Raw genomic sequence first — 19480 nt, 5'->3', positions numbered from 1 at the left:
ACAGCAGCCAACACTCACCTCCAGCCCAAGATTCTTCGAACATAACCGGATATAACCATGTGCACAAATGCCTTCGGTCTTAGCCCGGATAGAATGTCTCGCATTTAATGCCTTCGGTCTTAGCCCGGATGTAGCCACTAGCACAATTGCCTTCGGTCTTAACCGGATAAAATTTCCAGCATAATTGTCTTCGGATTTAGCCCGGATATCATTCAATTTCCCATGAACACATACATCAATTATCATTGGACATACATAATTCATTTTCGTTACTAAGGCTCAAACGCAATTACACCACAAGCATATTCGCCTTCGAGACTTAGCCCGGTAGAATTCAAATACTCATGCATACATAATCAATAATCAATACACATCCATACTTTATTTCACATAATTCAAGTAGGGTCACTTCTTGAGGACTTACCTCGGATGTTGTCGAACGGCTTTTTCGGCTATTCGATCACTTTCTCCTTCCCCTTGTCCAATTGTGGCCCTCTAAGCTCTTGAGCTAATTCAAACAAATTCAATTTATTAAAACCTCATTGTGCTAGCTTTTGGCCGAATATGACAAGGAGTTTAAATGGTCATATGGCCACCCTTTAGCTTGAATACACAATGGTCATGCACATTTTATACTACATCAAGCAATTCAATACAATTTATTCGAGCATCAAGGAAATGCTAAGGCCTTCAATAGGCTACCCAAGGCCAATATTCATGTACATGTTGAGGTCAATTTTGCACTTAATACCTCACAAAAACAGCATGCAATTTACTAATTAATGCTTTGCACATTGTGGCCCAAAACTTGTAATATAGCATCAAGCACTTATATGTGTGCTAAGTCAATTGTGCTTGCAATTTCACAAGCATTCTTCCACATCTTCTTCTTTAAACCAATATATTCATCACTTAGTTCATAACCAAACATAATGTGCAATCATATATATGCATATATGAGCATGGCAATTTCAAGGTGTCCATAGCCATCCAAAACACAAATTTTAACTAACATGCAAGAAGCATGAATCATGCTCAAGAATGCATCATGGCGAATATGACAATCATGCTCCTTTTCAACTTCAATCATGATAAAACAAAGAGAAAACTCAAAATCTTACTCAAGAGTAGACAATCCATCATTGCATGCATCATCATCAAGCTTCACACTTAGCATGCAATGGCTTTATCACCATAACAACTTTGGCCAAATACCATTTCCATGGCATAACAAAGATTTAAGCCATGGCTAACATGCACATCAAGTTAGCAACCAAAACATGCATGAAACTCCCAACACAACCTCATACATACCTTAATCTTGATGCAAATTTAGCCAAATCTCCTTCTAGATCTCTTCTAAACCAAGCATGAAGCAAAAATCCTCCCCTTTTCCTTAGTATTTTCGCCAAGAAGTGAAAATGGATGAACAAAATTTCCTCTCTTTTCCTCTACTCACGGCAACAAGGGCATCCAAGCTCATCTTTCTCTTTTTTTTTTCATTTTTTATGCTTATTTTTATTATAATACTTCCTACATAACTCACTAGCCAAACATGTTGGAAACATGTTTTCCTTGCCCATCATGCCCACCTTGGCGGCAACTATAGTCAAATTTGGGGAATTTGACATGCAAGGACAACATTTCCTAGTGTGCATCAATAGGCCACTTCCACATTTGCCTATCTCAATTCTAAATTTTCTCACACAAGTCCTTTCTAGTGAAATTCACCTTTATAACACTAAATCAATCATCATAAAATGTCATACATGAACACACACATATTATAGGCATCAAAATAAATTTTTAATTATTTTTATGCCTCGGTTTTGTGGTCCCGAAACCACATTCCGACTAGGGTCAATTTTGGGCTGTCACAGTGGCAGTTTCCCATATAAAAAAATTGTTTTCAAAGCCGAACGTTACACCCTTGACATGTTTTAACAATTCCAAAAACAAAAAATTTTGTGGCGTTACGCCCTTAAAGCCCAACGTTCCTCTCTTCTTTCTCCCTTGGTTCAGATTGCACGAAGAAAAGATGGAAATGTTTTTGTTTTTGCCTAGTATCGATATATAGGCTTTAAAACTTAAAATTTCTAAAACAAAATCTGATTTTGGTATCGTTTTTAACATCAATATCAATATTGAAGGCTAGGTATCGATACCTAGGCCTAAGGTATCGATACCTTCATCAAAATTTGAATTTATGAAGTTCCAGAATGCTATTTTGGTATTGATTTTGTGTAGTGGTATAAATACATTTTTAAAAGGTATCGATACCTTTTGTTTTGGTATCGATACTTTTCCCATGTTTTGAGTAAAAACAATGTTAAAATCATTTCCAAACATAATCTAACATCCAATAATGACCCCACACATTTATATTAATAATTTTTGGGTTAAATAAGTTAATATATGATGGGTAAATGTTTAAATTATATAGTGTATAAGCAAAATTGCTTTGGCACCAAATGTAATAGTCTTATACAAGGTCGATACGATCGAACCAGGTATAGGGGTGTTACATCAATCCTCACCCTGGATATGGAGCACAGCTTTAAAACTCATGGCCTACATCTACCGCTTAATAGGCAGACGCGGAGGATTAGTTACTAGGCTTGTTCCAATGGATAAATTGAGAAATAAAAAAAAATCAAGTAACCAAATTGGTTTGAAGATGAATTCAGAGATGTTTTAGATTCTTTTATTAGATATGAGTAAAAGAAGAATCCAGGAGTTTGTAGATGAAGAAAATGAAAGCTGCAAGATGATGATGTCATGACTACCTACCTAAGTATGAAGATATTGCAAGGCACCATGGTTTTAGCTCAAAATCAATGGAGTTTACTTCTTCTTTTTTTCACTGGTACAAAGTTAATACAATATAGATATAAGTATATTTTCGATCAATTACAATCAAAATTTAACTAATATAATCTATAACAGGTTTTTTCTTTTAAAAGTTTCAATAGTACAAATGCAGTTTATGTCAGGTACAAATATATTATCAATCAGTTACAATGTAAAGTTCAATCAATACAATGCACAACAAACAAAGAATCACATAAAATTTGAACTAATCTAGAAAAAAAAAAGTCGAACAAAACTCACACAAGGCATATTTACAAGATGAGATGGAGACTCAAACACCACAATTACAAATGATGAAACTTGAATGTCCGAACCCCAACTTTTTTCAATGGGTTAAATATAAAATTAGTACTTAAACTTGTCTATTTCTCCCAGATTGGTACTTATGATTTTTTGTCCCAGATTGGCAATTGAACTTTTTTTCTGTCAACTAAATCTATACTTGAGTCTAACGCCATTAAGTCCAGGACATGTGGTAGAATAAAATTGTGACACGTGGTATAAATTACATCATGTTGATGTCATAATCTTAAAAATTATTTTTTTCTTTTGAATTTTTCTCCTCCCCCAATTTTTTCTATCGTTCTTTTTTTTTCCTTCTTCTTCTTCTTCTTCTTCTTGTTTGGCAGTGACAAAATTGTTCCACACTAGAGAGGACCCTTTTCTTTGGAATACTGTAATAAAGTCATATTCCCATGGACGTGAGGCGCGACAAGCTTTTATCATTTTTTGTTTGATGCTTGAGAATAGGGTTCCTTTTGATAAATTCCCGTTGCCTTTGGTGCTTAAAGCCTGCTCTCGATTGGGCATACATTTCATTACGGGGATAAGCTCTTTCTAGTCAAGTCTCACCTACTATTATGGGGCTAAAATGTCTCTCTAGTTTGTACCTGCATTACAATTCTCTATATGGGGAGATACCTAAAGAACTCTCCAATCTTCAAGAGTTAACTGATCTTTATCTTAACAATAATAATCTATCTGGTACCATTCCTCCTCATATTGGTAACATGACTACTTTACAAGGTTAATTCATCATTTGGCTTCTGAATTTTCATTTATTTTTAGTTTTCATAGTAGTAACAGTAAATCTTTTGCCTTGTAGTTGTGGATTTATATTGCAATCAGTTGACAAGGAATATAAGTACAGAGATAGGGGATTTAAAGGGATTAAGTGTTCTTTCTTTGCAGTGAAATAGACTAGAAGGTAAAATTCTAGCTAGCTTAGAGAACTTGGTAATGTTAAGAAGACTTGCTTTAAGCTACAATCGTCTCTTTGGTGAAATTCCTACAATATTAGCTAATATTCTACAATTGGAAACTCTGGATGTTCGAAAGAATACGCTATATGGAAACGTCCCTTTAGGTAACATTAATTAAATATTGTCCATATATGATAATTCATGTTCTTCATGTCAACTTATATTGATTTGTAATCTGTAATGAATGAAAACCAAGGTCTTAAGAGATTAAATGGAGGGTTCATTGGTGAACAACAATAAAGGTCTATGTGGAATAAGCTTTCCAACATTGAGAATATGTACACGTTTTGACAATATGAACATGATAAGCTATAAAAGTAACATATTTTAATCCCATTCTTAATGCGTTTTTGGATGACTAATTATGCAAATTAGTGAATTTGATGCTCCTAATCCTTTAAATTCATATTTCTATACTTAAGACAGCATTTGGGAGTGAAATGAGTGAAAAACAAGCCAAAATCGGACAAATAGAGCTGTTTTCAGGATCCACACGGCTTGGGCATTTTCACACAGGCTGGACACACGCCTATGTGAGCCACACGAGCTGGCCACACGTCCATGTGCCAGCCTATTTCAATTTCGCACCCTATTTCCTAAATACATGGAAAAACCCAATTTTTAGGCTTTTTAAGCATTCTAAAGTCTATAAATACCCATTACAAGAAGACATAAGTGGGCAATCAAAGAAGATCGAAGAAAACACTCAAAGAACACCATCGGAATCAACTCGGAAGTGGATCGCCATCAAGATTGAAGATCTCCTTTAATTTCTTTCGAAGTTTTATTGAGTTTCTTTATGCCTTGTGGTTATTTTGACTTTGAGATGTTTCTATTCAGGATCATGAACTAAATTCCCTAGGTTCCTAGGGAGGATAAAACCTATGATAAATCCTTTTATCTAATTTTTATTTTTACGCGATAAATACTTGATTTTTATTCTCAATTATGTATGCTTATTTCTTGTTTTAGTATTTTCGAGATATTAATTCATGTTTAATGTGCTTATTTTAGTGGAGCAAAAGTCCATGTTCAAGAGTAGATCTAGCATAATTGAGTGGAGTTGCATGCAATCCTAGAAATAAAACGACATAAATATATCGAATTAGAGTCAAATCTAATAGGGGAATCTATAGATCGAGTTAATACAACAATAGGGGTTTTAATTAGAAAGAGATTTTAATTAATCAACCTAGAGTCAATTGTTTTTGCTGTTGAAAGGAATTTCTATGGATCGAGATACAAGTGAATAAATCATTTAATTTAGATGCATGATAAAAGGTAAAGTCTAGGTGGAGCCTTTCCTTGGTATTGTTTATCTCATTGGTTAATATTCAATTATGTGCTCGTTTCATTCTCTGTTGCGTTTTTAGATAAATTAGTTTAGTAATTTTAGATTAAAACACATCACCTTAATTTGTCGGGTAGATAATAAGAAGACAGTAATTACTAGTACTTTTAGTCCTCATGGATACGATATTCCCTACTCACTATAGCTATACTATTGTTTCATAGGTGCATTTTCCTTTGTCGTATTTATAGTTAATTTAGTGACCAACAGAATATCAATTAGCTTGAACTTTTTCAATTTAATCTAAATAACACGGTTCCAGGGGTTAACTCGCATATAGTACATAACAAGGACATTACAACCATACTCATTGCCCGAATTCATCGAGATTCCCGAAATTTCCTATTATTACAGGGGTTATTATAGTCAGTTTCGTTTTTATGGTGGTTGTATTTCTTGTAATTTTCCACTACCGTAAGAAGAAACAAAAGATTGGAAACACATGTGAATCTTCTGATAGGCGTCTTAGCACTGACCACCAAGAAAGGAACTTCAAAGGAATGGAAATGTTTCTCCGCTTGTAACACTTGAATATTTATATGGACGGGATCCATTAGGTGATGGACGGGACAACATTGGATTTTCCAAGGAACATTTAGATAAGTTTATATTCATTCTAGAAAAAGTCAAGTCCGCAACTCAGTGATTTTTCGAGTTAAACTTACTAGGAAAGACCAATTTCTCATTAGTGTACAAAGGAGTACTAAGAGATGGTTCTGTTGTAGCCATTAGAAGCATAAATGTGACCAGCTGCAAACAAAAAGAAACAGAGTTTGTTGAAGGCTTGTACTTATTAACCACATACATGAAAACCTCGTTAGGCTTCGATGGTTTTGTTGTTCAAAGGGAAAAGGTGAATGTTTTCTCATTTATAACTCTACTTCTAAGGGAAACTTGTCTAAGTATCTTGGCATCTTATCAAACAAAATTTGGGTATCTTTTATGTTCCGACACTTTACAAACCCATTAATTATTGAATTCCAAGAAATCAAATCTCTATCAAGCATTTTCTCAAAGAGTCCCAAAGCCAAACCCATCCCATCTTTCAATTGCGTGTAACCACTAAGAATTCCAAGTTATCAAATTCTTATCCTCTAGTGGCATAACGTCAAACAACTCCCTTGCTAAATCAATCATCCCTCTTTTAATATACCCATCAATCATCGAATTATATAAAACAAAATCCCTCATAGACATTCTATCAAATAATTGACGTGCATATCCAATAAACCAACAACATAAATAATAAGAAATCAAACAGTTTTGCAAAAAAAAAAAAAAAAATCACCCAAAATTCAACTTTCTCGGCAAACGATGAACCTGCATTCCTTCTTTCAATAAACCCAATCGAGAGCAGGCTTTAAGCACCAACGACAACTAGAATTTATCAAAAGGAACCCCATTCTCAAGCATCAAACAGAGAATGATAAAAGCTTTTCGCACCTCACGTCCATGGGAATACGACTTTATTACAGCATTCCAAAGAAAAAGGTCATTGTCTAGCGTGGAGCAATTTTGTATATGCCAAACAAGAAGAAGAAACTTGGGTTGAGTGAAAAAGGAGGAGGAAAAAAATTTGGGTACCAATTTTAAAAAAAAAAAAAACTATAAATACAAATCTAGGAGAAGTAGACAAGTTTATATACTAATTTTATCCTTTTCCAATAGTACCAAAGCCTCATTTGCAAGAGTTTATTAAATTTCATTTCAATGGTTAAAAAATTTAGATTATATTTATTGATCTGACAGGATTTAAAAATATATTTATTTGGTATTTAGTCATATCTATGTTTGTATTATTATTAAATCATTGACAAAGTGCATGAATTAATTGAATATAGTTTTTTTAAATAACAAATATTATTTATTTGTCGATTAATCGCATTTTTCCTCTAATTTAAAAGTGAAGAGAGATTATGGGTAAAAGAATAAATTTAGAAAGTAGGAGTTGAATCTAAAATAAGGTCTCCAAAATATTAATTTTATCATTTTTAACCAAAGTCCAATTAATTTTTATATTTATTTTTCATACAATAATGATTTGAACTTAGGTTATTTTTTAAATAGATGAACATTCAATTAGTAGATCACAACTTGAAATTTATTTTATATATTTCTTTATTTGTATAATGAGTGTATCATAATTTTAGTTTTAGTTAAACTTATATAATTTTTTTAGTGAGTTTGATGTTGTTGAATTAAATTTCACTAAATATAACTTTAAAATCAATTTTAAATTATTAGTATATATAATAAAAGTATTTCAGCCTTTTAATTAGTGACATAATATTTTTAAAAATTATTTTAAAATTTTGTTATTTATTAAAATTATTATTCATTAAATTATATATTTCTTATGTGTCATAATTCAATATATTTTAAATTCGATTATTTTATAAGTCAATACAACTAAAAATCATATGAACAGGAATTAACATAAAATTGAATTAACAATCTAAGGCTCCAGAGACTATTTTCATTTTCATTTTGTTTTCTAAAATGTTTCTAAAAGCAAAATTATGAAAGTAAGGGATTTGCTTAATATATAATTTTATATCTAAATTAGTTTTGATTCAATCTCATACTTATCTTTGACAAGAATTATATATTTTGATATTCAAAGATGATTGTGTTAATTTTTAGTATTTAATCTAAGTTTTAGAGTTGAGTTAATGAAAAATCATAATTAGCTAATACTATATTAACAATTAAATTTTAACAAATTAATTTTAAAACCCGAATTAAATCACATTTGTCGGATTGTTTTTGATAAATTAAACGTAAAACTTAAAAAGTCCATAATCAATGCTAAATTTATTCATTAACAAAATCACGAAGAATTCAAACCTAATACTATTAACAATTAACTTTCAACCCTAAAAGTCAAATCAAACAATAAAAAACTAACACCACCACCTTTGAATTCCAAAATATATAACTTTGTCAAATACAAGTACAAAATTAGACCAAAAAATAACATAAATACTACATTAAAAAAAGTGTCAAATTCAAATACCAAATGATATATTAAGCTTAAGGGTTTTTAACTTTAAACGAACAGACTCTTGTTCAAACCTATATAAATACAAAAATATTCTTTTTAACAACTTTTCAAATATTAAATTTGGTATCCTGATTCAATTAATATAAATGTAAAAAAAATTATTTCTCATGTTTCTATTTAAAAAATTAAACATGTTCTCATTATTAACTTTTTTTTATTTATCGAATGTAACTTTAAATTTTTAAAAATAAAAATAAATACCTTAAAAACTTCGCTAGAATTTAAATGATTAAGACTTTCATAACTATCCCTATATAAAAAACCTCAGTCTTGAGTCAAAAATGAAAGACGTGATAACTTATTTGGCCTTCTATCTTTATAAAAAAAAAAGTTATCTTTTAACTCCTTATTTAATTTTTCACCTCTTTTAGTTTTTGAATTTGTATTGTTTGTCAAATCACTCCAAAATGGATGGCAAATTTAATATTTGTTAACTTTATTGTTGCGGCATCTATGTAGCAGTCTATGTATATACTTGTTAGCAATTAATTAAAATTTTTACTATAAAAAATATTTTCATATTATTTAATAATTTTTAATTTTTCAAATAAAAATAAATAATTAGTTGTTGATTTGGTATCCATGTATACCATGTTAGCAAAGATAAAACGTTAGTTTTTCTATTTATTTTGAGGAGATTTGATAAATAATGCAAGTTTAAAAACTAAAAGAGAAGAAAAATTAAATGAATGGTAAAATGAAATTTTATAAAATTGAATGGCGAAATAAGTCATTATGCCTAAATGAAATTAGCAAGATACCATGTCTCATTTGAAATATATTAAATAATTTTTAAAATAAAAAGAATTTATAGTAATTCTCTAATTCTAAAATTAAAAAGCTTACAAAAAATTGAGGTTAAGGAAAAGCCCATAAAATAGCTGTAAATGAAAAAGGCCCATAAAATGGTGAATAAACCCAAAGTAAAGAAAAGCAGAAACCATGAAAAATGGTTAATAGACCCCTAAACCGAAGGAGAGAAAAGAGCCCATACAAAAGCACAATTGAAAAAAACCTCGTCTTCTCCGGTTTTGTTCTCTGTCTAACTAGGGTTTAGTAAGGGTTTTGATTGCAAATCTCCCTTCCTTTTGTTTGGGTATTGTGTGTGGAAAGGAAGAAGATGGTGATGGAGGAAGGCAGCACTGCAGTTGGGAAAAGGAAAAGAAATATGGGTAAAAAGAAAGTTAAGAAGCCTAAGAATAAGAAGCTTAAGATGTTAGAGGGCAAAGGGAAAAAGCTTAGAGTAAGTAAGAAAATGAGGAATCTGTTTGAAAAACGTGCCCGTCAATATAATTCCGACGATGACGAGGAGGAGCGTGAGGAGGGGGAGGAAGCCCTCGGTGATACCCGGATCGGCCGCGGCGGTGATAATTCTTCTGAAGAAAGTGATGGTTCAGAAGAAGTTGAAATTCAACCTGGGGTTATGAAGTTTACTGACGGTGTTAGAGCTTTCAGGTTGGCATTTAAGAACATTATAAAGAGGAATGTTGCTGATGATTCATTGGTAAAGCTAGTTTATCTACTTGGGTCTTTCTCATTTTACTATAAATAAATAAATTGTTTTCCCCCCCAAAGACTGATTTTTTTTCTGAAATTTTCTCATAGGGTCCAGTATTATCAGGGCATAAGCAGCTTGTGGCAAAGAAGTTAGCTGAGGAGGAAGCTGAAAGGAAAGTTAAGGGAGAGGCTAAAAAAGAAAAACATTTGGTATTTTTCCTATAATAATTATACTTAAGGTTTGTACCATGAATTTTGCTGTTTATGCCATTTTATTCATGTGTTATTAATGTTACAGGTTGCAGAGAAGGGGCATGTCAAGCCTGCTAATTACTTGGGTTCACATGAAAAGTTTCTCATTGGTATTGCTACAAAGGGAGGTAATATATATTTTTCTTCAAATGTATATATGATGTTTAGTTCATTGCAATTTCTTTCTCATGCTAATTAAGTTTTGTTGTTTATGTTTTGTTGGGATTTCAGTGGTGAAGTTATTCAATGCTGTAAGTTGTTTTAGGGAAGCCTTACCCAATTTCTTTTTTACCATAAACATATTAGGATTTGATTTTGTCTTGATAGATATTAGGTTGATTTTTATTACGATGAAGTTGGGTGTGAACTTTGTTCTTTCATATATCGTGTAGGTGAACAAAGCACAAAAGGCTGAGAAAGGACTGGACCCTTCAAGGTCTAAAGATGCAAAAGGTATGCTAATAATCTCTATGGCTATATAAGTTTAATATATCACTGGAAATTTGCAAGGTTATAACAATATGATCATCTCATTCGTATGTATGCAGTGATTTACCTCACTAGGGCTGCAAGCCCGTTGTACATATGTATATGTATCTATGTATGCACAGTATTTCCACTTTTTTTTCTCATCAAATGGTGAATACTCTGTGCTTTCAGCTTTGAAGCCGATAGCATAATCATTAGTTCTAGATTGAAGAGTAAACATACATCTTTCTCTTATATTTGCCTTGCCAGTGCTATGCATGGCATAAAGTTGCAAAGATGAATGGATCTTGTCATGATTGATTCAAATTTTCAAATATGTTATGCTTTTGAAACCCAATACTCATGAGACTGAAATTTTATCTAGGTCGTTTTCACTATTGTCATCTCTATTACTTATAGAGATTCCTTGTGAATGAATTTTTGACCAAACATTTTCTCTACATATTTAATGTAAATCCTCCTCCCGTTGCCGCCATCTGATTTTGTATTTTGTGCACCCTGCTAGTGATAAGGAGGCGAAGGAAGGAAGCCTTCTTTTCAGAACTAGGCAAGACGTCACACGACTCTTCCAGTAAGGTTGGTTACCTCTTAACTATTTTACAGGTTTTATTGCATTCTGCTATACCATTCCATTTATCCTCCTCTCTTTTTGGCAAGCACTTTTGGAGATTGTTGGTGATCTACTAAAACTTAGTGTATGTTTATTATCTTGTCTAAGCTAACTGCATAAAAAATATGTTTATTATCTTGTCTGAGCTAACTTTTGCTCGAAATGTTTATTATGAGTTTTATGGCATGCAGGGTAATACATCTTCTGATCCTAGGAACGAGGAAGAACCTGCATGGGCACCATTGCGTGATAATTACATGCTAACAAATCCTAAGTTGAAGAACTGGGATAAAACGGCGGTAAGAATGTTCAATTCTCTTGAATGTTGACTAGTCATGTCCCCCTCGTTCTTTCACAGAAACAGACATTAGATGCACATGTGTATTTAACCATAAGCAGAGAGACTGACAAAGTTGTGTGTGATTCACAGGAAGCAGGCATAGCTGATGATGCTGGAAGGATGTCTGGAGATAGTGGGTCAGATGATTAATTTCATCCGAATTTAAGAAGCTTAAAGGTTATGTCTTATATTTAGGTCATAGAGCTAGTGCCTGTCATTGTATAACTGCAGAAATTGCCCTTCATTCTTTGACTACTCACCCATGCGATATAATGGTCTATTTATCATCTGACATTATGAGTTAAAATCAGAGGCAAATGGTTCTATTTTGGCTGATGATGTGTTTGGATACTCCATTCTCCATTCCTATGATTTTGTCTGCAAGTTAGGCTTGTCCGCTGTATGGGATTTAAGACTACCTTTGAACTTCAAATTTCAAACCATCTCCCCTTTTCGCTTTAATTTAAGGAGTTTATATCCGTAGATGGTACTCAGCTGAAAGCTCATCAAATATTCGAAATCCCAGCAGGCGTTGCCATATTTCAATGCTATATATATATATATATATATATATATTAACACGTAAATACATAGAAAAATTCATAATTAATGCTACATGGCATGGCATTGGTAGAATCTGATGAAATCCTTGGTAGACATGAAGAGAATGTTTACTCATTCCTATCGAAGGAAGCAAGAACTATAACATCTCTTTGCAAAATTTAATTTGAATTAATTGAATTGAGATGGTTGAGTCAATTTGAATATGTAATTTAATCTTTTAAGTTCGAGTTTAGTTAAATTTTACAATTTGAATTACTTGAATAATTTGAATAACTCAAATAATAGATTAATATAAAAACTTTTTAGTCTCTGTTAAATATCTATTAAAGTTCCAAAATTATATATATTTTTAAATTTAAAAAATTTAAAAAATCTTAAAAATATATAAAATGTTTAAAATTTTAAAAATAAAAGTCCCAAAACAATAATTTTGAGGACCTAGACAAGTAAATTATAAATTCAAATTTATCATATTAAAATATTTTTTAAAAAAATAAGTTACGTCCTCTTACATGAAACTAGTTATATTGTGATAAGATAATATTTTGACATATTTATTTTTTAATTTTAACTCTATTCAAGAAATTTTTAAATCAAATTAAAATAATAAAATAAGACTCGTTAACTCGAAAAATTTTTACTCTATTCAAAAATACACTAACCCATATTCTCCCCCTCAAATTGCAGCAGCATTGGTAACATTGTAAAGTGAATATTTTAAAACATACATGTATAAAATATAAAAATAATCTCTGTTCGCATTCAGTTAGCGGTAACAAAAGAATGTAACGAATTTTTGCTTTTTTTCTACTTTGTACAGGTAACAAAAGATTTCATCCCAAGTGCAAAACAGTTAAATCCTATACTGTACATTCAAAGGATCTAAGCTATGCATATATGAATAGGAAGCAAGAAGAACAAAATTACAGCTGCATGAGATTCAGCTGTGATTGGACATTTTAAGTTAGCATGTCATGGCGGCAGCAGCCGCCGCCGCTTTTATAGAAGCGCAGAGAACAGCTTAAGGTTAAAACTTGTTAGCATAAACCAACACTGGAACATAAAATACGACTTGGGAGGATCAATTAGCACTCTCATTTTGTACTAAAAAGAACTGAGGTGAGCTTGCTTGTACGTTTTATCGCAGGTGCTGGAAACCCACAGCTTGGTTTGACAGCAAATACAATCTGGGAAGATCTTGCCACAAGATGTCATGTGATCCATCGAGCTTTCTACTGGGGACCATGCCACTGCGATTTATTCATGGCAATCTTTTTTCGGGTTTTTGCATCCAACTTCTGATGGAAACCTGGAGCCCAGTGATCAAACCATACAGCTTGTCATTTAATCTTTAACTAGTTGAAAGAAAGAGTATTAAGCATCAATCTTTATTTTTAGGTAAGGAAAGCCATTTCTTTCTAATTAACGTCTTGTTTTTCTTTCCTTTGCATTGTTTTAAACATGGTTAAAAAACTGTACTCTCAGCAGCTTCTGGTATGGTTCAATGGATCATAATCATAGGCATCACCGGCTTTGACAAAGCGTCCCTTTACGCGCTTTCTCACATCAGCCGTTGCCTTGCGAGAGGCATATCTCACTTGCTTATCAAACCTATCATGAAACAAGGACAAAGTTAAATACATAAATTCCTTCAACATGTAGAATGGAACAATGATTTATTTATTTTTAGAAAAATTAGGTGAAAACAAAGACCAGGGTAAAATAAATCGTTTAGCGACTTTCCCAATTGATTGTTGATAAATATACACAGATGCAGGCACACGACACAAGTCCATGTTTCCTTACTAGAGAAGCAAAGTGAAACGAACTCCTTCAATGGGAGGATTGCCTAAAATACACAGTTTATGGATTATGATACTGTGCTGCAAGAACACAAATGTTAAAATGATATAGACATGATATATTTTCATTCGGGGGCATGTGAATTCTGTTCTAAAAAGAGGTCTAAATAAAACATATGAACATTTTATTTGGGTTATTAGCATATACTTACTTCCGTGTCTTCTTCTTTTCCTTGTAACGCATGACCGCATTGCTTCGAGTTGCTGATTGGAAGGAGCTCTCAGCACATGGAGGACACCAAGAAGGTTCTCCCATGAGAAGCATTGACGAAGCCCCACAATCTTGGTAATCTCCTGCACTACTCTCTCCAGTAAGGCCAGAAAATGATACGCTTGAATGGGCTTGCCTTGCTGTAAAACACAGAATTGAATCAGTTTTGCTGCTCATCATGGAATCAGCAGATGCTGCATTGCTGCAAGCTGGCTGGATTGCATTGATCAGTCCAACAGATGATCCCTGGACAAGAATATAGTTCCAAACCATAAGGATATTTTCCAAGTACAAACTTTATAGGAATTATATTTTCCAAGTCCAACAGATGATCCCTGGACAAGAATATAGGAATTATGAAATGATTCTTTACAGTATAACTCACAAGGGAGATAAAAACAAACATTGAAGTACCAACGTCTATAAGCAAACTATTAATGACACATGCATAATACAAGACACAGAAATATAACTACAACATATTTGTATACTTACTCCTTAATCTCATCACCAATAACGGCTCACAACCAATACGTCAAGATAGGGATGTTTTCCCCATGTGGAAGGGCAGTAAACTTCCATTAGGTACATTGGTTATCTCTGAACATCAATGTACTACTGAGTACTGTCCCAAGTAACTGAGGGATATTTTCTTTTGGTTGTTGTCCAAAGATAAAGACGACAAAGACCCACAAAATGGATGGACAGTAAACTTCATTTTGCTACACTAGTCATGTCTGAAAATCAAGGTTATTGATGCTATTTGATAGTTGACAAAATGAATGATTTGTTTTTGAGTAACAGAATGGAAAATCTAGCATATGAACAATCAAAATTATACTGAACTTGTACTTGACCAAGAACTAGAACTTACAACCCAATAAACTTGTACGTTACAGAAACTAGAACTTAAAATTCATTCATCAACTTAGAGATTCTCACAACTGTCAATTTTTTTTTCTCTATTTTCATTTTGGCAAACAATGCTTCCTTTTGCACATTAAGCAAATAACTAATAGCTTAAATATGCTACAGCATTTAAAAACACCAGAAAAGAAAAAGGATAACATCTAGAAAATGACAATACTATCATCAGAAAAAGATAGTACAGATACCAAAAAAGCAAGATCAAAAGAGAGGAGAGAACCTCAGCAGCCACTGCACCCTGGCAGTTGGAATCAGCAGCAGCCATGTCCTTCGTCCCAAATAAGCTATCAATTCCACCATTCTCTAGCAGTTCTTCTGAATGATTGAGAGTTACCCCAAAGAGCTCTTCATAATTCTCAAGGTTCAAATCAACTTCATCCATGTTGAAGTCATCATACAGATCATCTTCACATATTCCAGGACACTTTGTTTGAGGGCAAAATAACAGCAAATTAGTAAAGTATAAAATCAGCAAACATTCCCAAAAGATAACATATTATCTCCACTAATAACTAAAGGAAATCAGCAGAAAGTTTTCCATGATGAAACTTTCACAAATATGTCAACAATGACCATGGACTGTCTAATGCTAAAATTCTATGGAATTACTAACAATGGAAGGCTATTCTACTACGATTAAAATAAAAAAACTGAACCAACAGTCTCTGTCCCTTGTATCCATAACTTTTACACTCCCCTAGTCCCTCTCAGTTCTAAAACTTCAAAAATGTAGATGGGCCAAGAAACATACTATCCCCACAAGTAAAGTGGAATACAAGTTCACGGTATAGGGTAAGTTTACTAAATAAGGACATCGTTTACATTTACATGAAAATCCAATATAATTTCAAGTAAAAAGATATTCTGAATGGACCTTTGATTTCCATCATAAGAAGTAATCAAGATAAACAAGGAACGGAAATTCTCCCCGTGCAAGAAAGTAATCTGAAAGAAAGTTGTTACTTTAAACTCAAGCTGGTATTATGGCCAGAAAGAGCAGTTACCACAGAACAGCCAGTGTATGTTTTCCAGCATTAAGTGCAGATTGCAGAATATATTTGCAAATTCAAACCCACTTTTCTCGAGATGCTTACCATATTTCTTTAGTATTTTCCCATGGTAACTGAGATAGCAAGGGCCTAAAAGTTCCTCAAGAACAATTTATCTATATTCTTTAAAGATAAAATATTCCAAGTTAATCGATTACCTTGGGTAACGATGCACCTGTTGGTCCAGGCGGCTGATCCAGAACTCGAGGCATAGATCTGAGATCAGGAATTGAAGAAGTCCCACCCCAGCCGGTTCCCTTATTAGTATTGGAGTCATGATTAACTTCAGCAACACCAGCACTATTCTGGTTTATGGTATTTTCTATAGCGCCCCAGGAAGTCCTCTCTATGTTTTCTGTGATGCACATTAGACCTAATTCTTGCTCACAACTAGATTCACCTGCCGGAGGGGACTGCGGGAAAAATGACCACATGGAAGAAAGTTCCGAAGATGATGGGCAACCAGAGTAACAATTAATAGTTTGCCTCTTATGTGTTGAATTCGAGGTTGAGGCACCATGACCTATCCAATCACAGTTCTGACAGAGGGAAACTCTTTCTTCTGCACATCTAACAAAAGCAGGTTGAGAATTGCATCTTTCACACAACAGTGTTCTTGAATGGCGTCTTGAAAGTGCATTAGCAGAATGAACATTTCGATCACATGACAAACATAAACAGGCAGCATCAGATCGACAATATACCATCGACAGTTGATCCCCGCAGAAATCACAAATGTAACCCATCTTTCCAATCACACTATTCCTAGTTAAAAAAAAAAAAATTCTCTTCACAGAATTCTAATCAAGCCATATATCGACCAGGGCAGGTAGCTTCTCAGATGATCCCCAATTCAGCTATTTCTTCTGCCTCTTCAATAGCTGCCCATTGTTTACAAGATAATTCAGCTCATGTTTGATGTAAGAACAAGCTAATCAATAATCAATCTAGAATTTCTATCTTAATTTACTTCAATTTTTTTCATACAATAATGATAAAAGTAACAGGTCAATTTCTAAAAACACCATAATCATGGAAGATTCATAGGATCAGCAATGTCTAAGGGTAGACTCTATTTTATTCATACGTTAAACACATAAAAAGTAAACGAGAAACTAAAATAAGAACACATAGAGACACGCTCACATAGAATATGAAGAGAAAAGGAAAAAGCTCATCACATCAATAATGACTGAAACAGTCAAAATAAAATAAGAAGAGAAAATAAAGAGAAAAAATAGCTTATTTTATTTTAATTGCAAAATGAAGAAGCAGGGGAGTAAGAATTTCAATAACAGAATTTTAAGCAAAATTAATTTCATTTCAAAATGCGTAAATAAAATGATTAATGAAGGAAATAGAGAAAAAGATTTACCAAAACTGCAATCCAGATAATCAAAACTACACAAACAGATGAAGCCAAATGAAACAGAGGAAGAGACCCAGAAACAGTAGCAACATTTTTAAAAATAATAAAAGAAAAAAAATTAAATCTAAAACCCAGAAATAAAATCAAAATTAGGTGAAGGATCAAGAAAAGATCCAGAAAGGAAAAAAAAAAATTTCACAGCCAAAGCAGAAGAGAATAAGAAATTTTACCGTCAGATTTCTCTCCTTTTTTTTAATTTTTTCTTCTTTTGAACTGTTCTTATTGCTCTGTTTTTTTGCCTCTGTTTTTAGTTTATGCAAAGTAATAGGGAACTGGTGAGTGTTATATGGGAAATGTGATAGACATTCCGATGATGCAAAAAACCAAAAATTAAAAATATAATTTCAAATAATAATAAGGGCAAAATAGGGAGTAAAGCAGAGTTGGGCCCTGTCCTTTTCTTGGTCCCTTTTCTGAAAAAGGCCGTACTTGAGAGGAAAAGTAATATTTTTAAAATGTTTTAATATTTAACTTGGTTAAATTTTACTATTAGTCCTTCTACTATTAATAAGTTATGGATTTAGTCTCTACTTTAATTTCCTCATTCTAATACTATATTTTTAAAGAGTATAATTAAGTATAGTAAAATCACAAGCAAAATATGTTAAGGAATATTTTTATTACATATATAAATAGAATTAATTTAGTATAAAGCATAAACCAGAAAATAGAATAGGTATAATAATTTATTTGACATTTTAATTTTATACAAAAAATTATTTTAGGTTTTTATTTAATTTTTGTCTCTCAAATTATCCAAAATAGATAGAAAACCTAACATTTGTTAACTTTATGGCGTATTAGCAATTAATCATTTTTAAATATAAAAGCTAAAAGTTATTAAAAATTAAAAAGTTTAAAATTATTAAAATATATTTTTAATATTTTTATTTTCAAAAAATTAATTAATAGCTAACGTGGACGTGGATGTCATTTCAGCAAAGTTAATAAATATTAATTTTTCCATCTATTTTGAGATAATTTAATAAATAATACAAGTTTAAAGGCAAAAAAATTGAAAAGTTAAATGAAAAACTAAAATATTTTTTTTATGAAATTATAGAGTGAAATAAATCTAAACAAAACTATATAATGAAACACAAAACCTGAGATAAATTTAAGAACAAAACCCATATATAATATTTGCTCGAAACAATTAAAAAATACATCAAAATTGGATTTTTTTCATTTTAATTAAATTATTGAAATTATTTAATTTTACGCTTTGTGTAAATTAATGGGGCAAATTATCAATAAAAGCCCCGTTTTTTTAAATTTACCAAAATGGGCCAGGTCAGAAATTATTAACAGAAATGGGCCAGTTTTTACAAAACGCGTCCACATCAGTGCGTTGTCAGGGGAAAAAGTAGGAAAACGCTTTCTCAGGAAAACGCTTCCTCAAGGATGTCATGGCGCGCTTTCTGTCCACGTAGGCAAAGTGCTTCCTTGAGGAAGCGTTTTTCCCGTGTTTGAACAGTAGCAACAGCAACTTTTTTGACCGTTAGTAACCCCCAAACAGTCCAAAAAAAACTATAAAACCCCCCACCCCTTTCATTTTTTTCACACTTAAATCCTTTCAATCTTCAATCTTTCAATATTCTCTCAAATTCTTCTCAAATCTCTCAAATTTCTCTTAAATTCCTCTCAAAACTCTCGTTAATTTTTTTCAAAAAAGCTCTAATTTTACTTTTTCTAGATTTAT

General features: G+C 32.3%; 2 protein-coding genes and 1 pseudogene across 3 annotated transcripts; 2 read left to right on the top strand and 1 right to left on the bottom strand.

Moving 5' to 3' along the window:
- The first annotated feature begins 3731 nt into the window (after nt 1–3731).
- On the top strand, nt 3732–7206 carry LOC108466404 (probable leucine-rich repeat receptor-like protein kinase At5g63930; annotated as a pseudogene).
- Nucleotides 7207–9462: 2256 nt separating this feature from the next.
- Nucleotides 9463–12043, top strand: LOC108466395 (uncharacterized). Its single transcript, XM_017766724.2, has 8 exons — nt 9463–10052; nt 10154–10255; nt 10344–10425; nt 10529–10548; nt 10690–10750; nt 11292–11362; nt 11588–11695; nt 11827–12043. The coding sequence occupies exons 1-8, from the start codon at nt 9669–9671 to the stop codon at nt 11884–11886; spliced, it is 888 nt and encodes a 295-aa protein (XP_017622213.1). The 5' UTR covers nt 9463–9668; the 3' UTR covers nt 11887–12043.
- Nucleotides 12044–13015: 972 nt separating this feature from the next.
- LOC108459794 (zinc finger protein CONSTANS-LIKE 9-like) lies at nt 13016–18087 on the bottom strand. 2 transcript variants are annotated; one of them, XM_017759198.2, is made up of 6 exons: nt 17949–18087; nt 16508–17230; nt 15521–15724; nt 14315–14619; nt 13780–13911; nt 13016–13609 (listed from the first exon to the last, which is right to left on the bottom strand). In XM_017759198.2, exons 2-5 carry the CDS (start codon nt 17093–17095, stop codon nt 13782–13784), a joined length of 1227 nt encoding a protein of 408 aa, XP_017614687.1. In that variant the 5' UTR covers nt 17096–17230; nt 17949–18087; the 3' UTR covers nt 13016–13609; nt 13780–13781. The 2 variants fall into 2 exon arrangements, with proteins under 2 accessions (XP_017614687.1, XP_052886280.1); XM_053030320.1 differs by having other exon boundaries at nt 13016–13911.
- Between the last annotated feature and the right edge of the window lie 1393 nt (nt 18088–19480).

Source organism: Gossypium arboreum, chromosome 7, assembly GCF_025698485.1.
Source record: "Gossypium arboreum isolate Shixiya-1 chromosome 7, ASM2569848v2, whole genome shotgun sequence".
Lineage (NCBI taxonomy): Eukaryota > Viridiplantae > Streptophyta > Magnoliopsida > Malvales > Malvaceae > Gossypium > Gossypium arboreum.
This window is presented reverse-complemented; position numbering and strand designations above follow the sequence as displayed.

Excerpts from the sequence above, each read along its gene's own strand:
- LOC108466395 (XM_017766724.2), top strand. The coding sequence starts at position 9,669 with ATGGTGATGGAGGAAGGCAGCACTGCAGTTGGGAAAAGGAAAAGAAAT. Across the intron at positions 10,751-11,291 it reads AAGGTCTAAAGATGCAAAAG|TGATAAGGAGGCGAAGGAAG; the intron begins GTATGCTAATAA and ends GCACCCTGCTAG. Across the intron at positions 11,696-11,826 it reads AGAACTGGGATAAAACGGCG|GAAGCAGGCATAGCTGATGA; the intron begins GTAAGAATGTTC and ends TGTGATTCACAG.
- LOC108459794 (XM_053030320.1), bottom strand. The coding sequence starts at position 17,095 with ATGGGTTACATTTGTGATTTCTGCGGGGATCAACTGTCGATGGTATAT. Across the intron at positions 15,725-16,507 it reads CAGGTGCATCGTTACCCAAG|TGTCCTGGAATATGTGAAGA; the intron begins GTAATCGATTAA and ends CCTCAAACAAAG. Across the intron at positions 14,620-15,520 it reads AGGGTGCAGTGGCTGCTGAG|GGATCATCTGTTGGACTGAT; the intron begins GTTCTCTCCTCT and ends ATTCTTGTCCAG.